The sequence below is a fragment of the Heptranchias perlo genome, chromosome 4, assembly GCF_035084215.1.
Source record: "Heptranchias perlo isolate sHepPer1 chromosome 4, sHepPer1.hap1, whole genome shotgun sequence".
In the NCBI taxonomy this organism is placed as follows: Eukaryota; Metazoa; Chordata; class Chondrichthyes; order Hexanchiformes; family Hexanchidae; genus Heptranchias; species Heptranchias perlo.
The window spans coordinates 50,466,928-50,472,927 of NC_090328.1; the positions used below are offsets into that span (position 1 = coordinate 50,466,928).

Consider the following 6,000-nt stretch of genomic DNA (forward strand, 5'->3'; position numbering starts at 1 on the left):
CTAACTTCACTCCTGAAAGGTCTGGCTCTAATTTTTAGGATATGTCCCCTAGTTCTAGATTCCCCAACCAGCGGAAATAGTTTCTCTCTATCTACCCTATCAATTCTCCTTAATATCTTGAAAAGTTTGATCAAATCACCCCTTAATCTTCTAATTCCAGGGAATATAACACTGGTTTGTGTAATCTCTCCTCGTAATTTAACCCTTGAAGTCCAGGTATCATTCTAGCAAATCTACACTGCACTCCCTCCAAGGCCAATATATCCTTCCTAAGGTACAGTGCCCAGAACTGAACACAGTACTCCAGGTGTGGTCTAACCAGAGCCTTGTATAGCTGTAGCATAACTTCTACCCCCTTGTATTCTAGTCCTTTAAATATAAAGGACAGCATTCCATTAGCAATTTTGATTATTTTCTGTACCTGTCCATAACATTTTTTGATCCGATCAGACCAGCCCGACCTTGCCACTCACTCTCAGTGCCGGCATCTGCTGCCAAAGCCCCTGCCCAATGCTAACTTTATAGAGACTATTCCCTTGGACTCACAACTCGATTTTTGCTCCCACCTGCTGGCTCTATTATCACTCTCACCAGTTTTTGGCAAGAGACTGTCCTGCTTTATTCAAATAAGGTCCGGGAGTTAAAATGGCCCGGGCCTCACACTGAATTCCCCGCAGGGGTTTCCCTCCAATACCACACCCCCGAACACACCCCCAGTTAAAATCAACCTCTATAAGTCAGCAAACTCATTAATACTGTGCTGAAGGGTAAATTTTCCTGTCAACTTGTTCCCATTATAAATTCTTATGTCTACATTTATAATGGAAACAGCTGATGTAAACTTGTCATGGTTTAATTACACTCTCCTGCCAGTAGTGGCACTCTAGCTGTCCCCCAGCTGTTCAACCTGTACTACTGAGAAACTCCTATGCACCAACCAACTCTATTCTGCTTCCCAAATTAAGTCTTTATTCAGCTCTTAGCACTTTCTGTCCAGTAGCTTTTCTTCAAATCATTTTGAAAAACAAGAGGCCAGTTTTTTTTAAAAAAAGCTTTACTGAGATAAATTTATATTGAATGCTTTTTTTAAAGAGGATCATGTGCCTGTATGTCTGAAAAATTTCAGCCTTCCAATAACACATCTGTGATAGTTCTGTTCTACAAAATTTAGAAAGTATATTAAAGTGAGGAAAAAAGAGACCCCAAAAGAGGTAAAGACAAAGGGTTGAAAGACAGTATTGAATTTTTAACCCAACTAATTATCCATGCACTGTTGACAGAGAAGGTGAATGCTAATCACATACACCTATGAGAGAGATTCTAATTCCTAATACCTAAGTGCCAAAGGGAAAGAGAGAGAAAAATGCAGAGACAAATAGAGAAACAGTCTTTCCTTTCCTCATTCTAATTTGATATCTTTTTTAAAAATTAAGTTGAAAACTAATAAAACCTTTCAGAGGGAAACAGATAGGAAGCAAGGGTGGGTGGGAAACTGGTTGAAGGTGAGGGGGGCCTCTGGCCTCTCACCATCTGCCTTTGGGGTGAGTGAGTGGGAGCAGATGCAGGGTTAAGATTGAGGTGACAGCTGAGCAAAGGGGAGGGAGGATACAGAGGTTGAGTGGGTCGATCTAACGTGGAAGAGGTAGAGGTAGTGATGAGAGTGAGGGGTGGTCGGAAGGGGAACAGATAGTGGAACAGTGAGGGGGTAAGAGATGCAATGGAACAAGGGGGTGGGGGGGGAAGTACTAGTGACTGATGGAGGAGGTGGGCAGAGAGCTTCTGAGAGACGCATCCTGCAAACATTGGTGGCTTCTTTTCCCCATACCAGCCACTACCTCTCTTCCAAAAGAAGAGAGAGAGATGAAAAAAAGAGTTCAGGGGAGAGAAGCAGCAGAGAAGAGAGAGACAGGCAGAGAGAAGTAGAAGAGGAAAGACAGAGACACAGCAACTGGAAGACATCAGGGACAGGTAAAAGAGTGACCATATTCTCTGAATTAACATGTTCAACGCCACAGAGATTAACTAGTTACATAAACATAAGGAGAGAATGTATGACTTTAAAATGGGGGCTAAATTATGTCTGCGCACCCTGATCTAATTATCCCCCACCCTCTAATCCTGCTTCCTCTGAAGACTACACATGGTCTCGACTGCCCATGAACAACGCCACGGGAGATTGCCTAGTATATATCCTCACAAAATAAAGATATGCTTTATCCAACCGTAATGACTTAGGAGGGCCAACATAAACATCTTTACAATGCACTAAAGTTAGTTTTAGATATTTAAGTGAAATAACTGTAAGCTGTAAACATGAAAACGCTGAGACTTTTTCTACAATTTAGAAAACATGAATTGTAGCTTCAACGCTTACTGTAAACAAATGAATCAAGCCCGAGTACTGTGCATGTGTGTAAACAAACGAAGCTTGGTAAATAAGGTTGGTGAGCTGCAGACGCAAATAGCCAAGCGGGAATATGATGTTGTGGTGATAACGGAGACCTGATTCAAAAAAGGGCAGGATTGGGTACTAAATATTCCTGAATACAAGGTGTTCAGGAAAGATAGGGAAGGAAAGAAAGGAGATGGAGTGGCAATATTGATTAAGGAGAATATTGCAGTGCTGGAGAGAAAGGACGTCCTCCTAGATGGGTCAAGGACTGAATCTATTTGGTTAGAGTTAACAGAGGTGCCACTAAACTACTGGGTGTATTCTAAAGGCCACCAACTAGTGGGAAGGATATAGAGGAATAAATTTGCTGGGAAATTACAGAGAGGTGCAAGAACCATAGAGCAGTGATAATGGGGAACTTCAATTATCCTAATATTGACTGGGATAGTAATAGTGTAAAGGGCAGAGAGGGTGAAGAATTTCTGAAGTGTGTTCAGGAAAACTTCCTTGATCAGTACGTTTCCAGCCCAACGAGGAAGGAGGCATTGCTGGATCTGGTTCTGGGGAATGAGGTGGGTCAAGTGGAGCAAGTGTCAGTAGGGGAACACATAGGGAACAGCGATCATAGTATCATAAGGTTTAGATTAGCTATGGAAAAGGACAAGGAGCAATCTAGAGTAAAAATACTTAATTGGAGGAGGGCCAATTTCAGTGGGTTGAGAATGGATCTGGCCCGGGTAAACTGGAATCAAAGATCAGCAGGCAAAACTGTAATCGAACAAAGGGCAGCCTTTAAAGAGGAGATGGTTCAGGTACTGTCTAGATACATTCCCACAAGGGGGAAAAGTACGGCAACCAAAGCCAGAGCTCCCTGGATGACAAAAGAGATAGAGAGTAAGATGAAGGGGGCGTATGACAGATGTCAGGTTGATAATACAAGTGAGAACTAGGCTGAATATAGAAAGTTCAGAGGGGAAGTGAAAAGTGAAATAAGAGGGGCAGAGTGAAAGTATGAGAATTGACTGGCAACTAACATAAAAGGGAATCCAAAAGTCTTCTTTGAGCATATAAATAGTAAACGGGTGGTAAAATGAGGAGTGGGGCCGATTAGGGACCATACAGGAAACTTACTCATGGAGGCAGAGGGCATAGCTGAGATACTAAATGAGTACTTTGCATCTGTCTTTACCAAGGAAGAAGATGCTGCCAAGGTCACAGTAAAAGAGGAGGTAGTTGAGATACTGGATGGGCTAAAAATTGATAAAGAGGAGGTACTAGAAAGGCTGGCTGTACTTAAAATAGATAAGTCACCAGGTCCAGATGGGATGCATCCTAAGTTGCTGAGGGAAGGGTGGAAATTGCAATTTCCACCCTTCCCTCAGATACCCCTGTATCTAAGGAGGATTGGCCATAATCTTCCAATCCTCCTTAGATACAGGGGTGGTGCCAGAGGACTGGAGAATTGCAATGTTACACCCTTGTTCAAAAAAGGGTGTAAAGATAAACCCAGCAACTACAGGCCAGTCAGTTTAACCTCATTGGTGGGGAAGCTTTTAGAAACGATAATCCGGGACCTGGTTGTTTCTTCGAGCCGGCGCGGACACGATGGACCGAATGGCCCCCTTCTGTGCTGTATTTTTTCTATGGTTCTAAGGTTCTATGGGACAAAATTAACAGTCACTTGGACAAGTGTGGATTAATTAAGGAAAGCAGCACGGATTTGTTAAAGGCAAATCATGTTTAACTAACTTGATTGAGTTTTTTGATGAGGTAACAGAGAGGTTTGATGAGGGCAATGTGGTTGATATGGTGTTTATGGGCTTCCAAAATGCATTTGATAAAGTGCCACATAATTGCCATATCAGCAAAATTGAAGCCCATAGAATAAAAGGGGCAGTGACAGCACGGATACAAAATTGGCTAAGTGACAGGAAGTAGAGAGTAGTGGTGAAAGATTGTTTTTCAGACTGGAGGAAGCTATACAGTGGTATTCCCCAGGGGTCGGCACTAGGACCACTGCTTTTCTTGATATATGTTAATGACTTGGACTTGGGTGTACAGGGCACAATTTCAAAATTTGCAGATGACACAAAACTTGGAAGTGTAGTGAACAGTGAGGAGTGGTAAAGAGAAAATCTAGGTGATTTCAATACACCCCACTTAAATTATGCAGTATCACTGATCGTAACTGTAGAAACATTTACAATCGAAACTACCTCCCCCTTCAGCCTGAAGGGAATTGCTGAAGGATTAGTCAACATGTGCTATTCTTACACATCTATTTGCTGCTGGCTCAAGTGTAAGAATTAGAAAGTTTGTCTGCTTGTCTCCCTCTCAATGATGGACTGGATAATGGTTTAGTGAGAATCTAAAAGGAAGGAAAAAATATGAAATAAAATTGTAAAAAAATTACCTTGAATGATACCTAGCAGACTGTGAAAGACTAAATATCCTTTTGGGTTGTTGCAGCGCTGAATGCAATTTGGTGTAAATGTTCCCCAGCCACATGGTCCTTCCTCAAAGTCTTGCTCAGACGTTTCCACTTCTCTGATCTCAAGGTTTTCCATTATAGATTTTGAGTTTTGTTCTACATTTGGGTTGTTATCAGCGATGAATGCTGGGTTATCCACTCCTTTGTCCATTTTTTAAATAGATTTTGTTAAATCAATACTGTCAGGAAGTTAAAAATTCACAGTTGTCAGAGCACGGTGAACAAATTATATAACCTAAAGTCCTCTCATATTATATTGTTCGATATCATCTCATTTGTTTCCTGTTTCAGGGCGTTGCTTGATTTCAAAACAGTAAATTCCAGGTCTGCCAGCTGACTGCAAAATATAAAGTATTTTCTCTATCTGGCATAGAAGTTGGCTTGTTTGCTAGGTTGCAATCCATCTAGTTGTAAATTCAGTTCATCTCTGCCCAGAAGTGATATGCAGCATTACATTTCTATTAACTAGAGGCGGAACAAGAGTTTTAGTCAACCCAATCAGCCTGCTGATATTTGCATTTATCTGAGAAATACACGTGCCAGCTATTCCAAGCTAGTTTCAAATCCTCAGCTCAAGTTTCTTGCACTTAAATGGCTACAAAAGCAGGAAGTCAATTGTGTGTTGCTTCCTTGAAGTCCTGCCACTTGCTTAACCCATTCAACACTGAAAGAGCTTCACACCATTCAAAGTTCACTGGTAAAAATTAAGTGGTAGAAAACCGAAAATATGAATTGGTGCTACAATGTGGGCAGGAAACAGCAAGTGCAGGAAGGTGGGCAGGACAAAGTAAAATCGAAAAATTACAAAAGAAAAAATATATACTTACGTACACATGTTTCAAATGATTAATTGTCCCCTAACTTCCATGACACACATAATGTTAAAAAATCATACTTCATTGAGTTACCAAGTATGTGAAAGAAGGGAAAATACATAAATAATCTCAGAATTTAGTGAGAGGCAGAGAGAGGGTGAGAAACGGGACTAATAACTGAAATGTCGAGTTAGAATTTCACCTATTGAAGATACCGCTATTGAGTCAACCAGGCTGAGGGCCAGGTGCAGCAGCAGACCTGGCTGGAGAGAGGGCGAGGGGGCACAGGGCGAGGGGCACGG

General features: G+C 41.6%; 1 protein-coding gene across 1 annotated transcript in view; it reads right to left on the reverse strand.

Annotated features, from left to right (window-relative positions):
* LOC137320918 (solute carrier organic anion transporter family member 4C1-like) overlaps positions 1 to 5,322 on the reverse strand; it is a 143,991-nt gene extending 138,669 nt beyond the window's left edge. The window contains exon 1 of the mRNA XM_067982908.1: positions 4,806 to 5,322. Within this exon, the coding sequence (XP_067839009.1) occupies positions 4,806 to 5,034 (229 nt within the window). The 5' untranslated portion in view covers positions 5,035 to 5,322. The remainder of the gene's footprint in view (positions 1 to 4,805) is intronic.
* Positions 5,323 to 6,000: the final 678 nt, after the last annotated feature.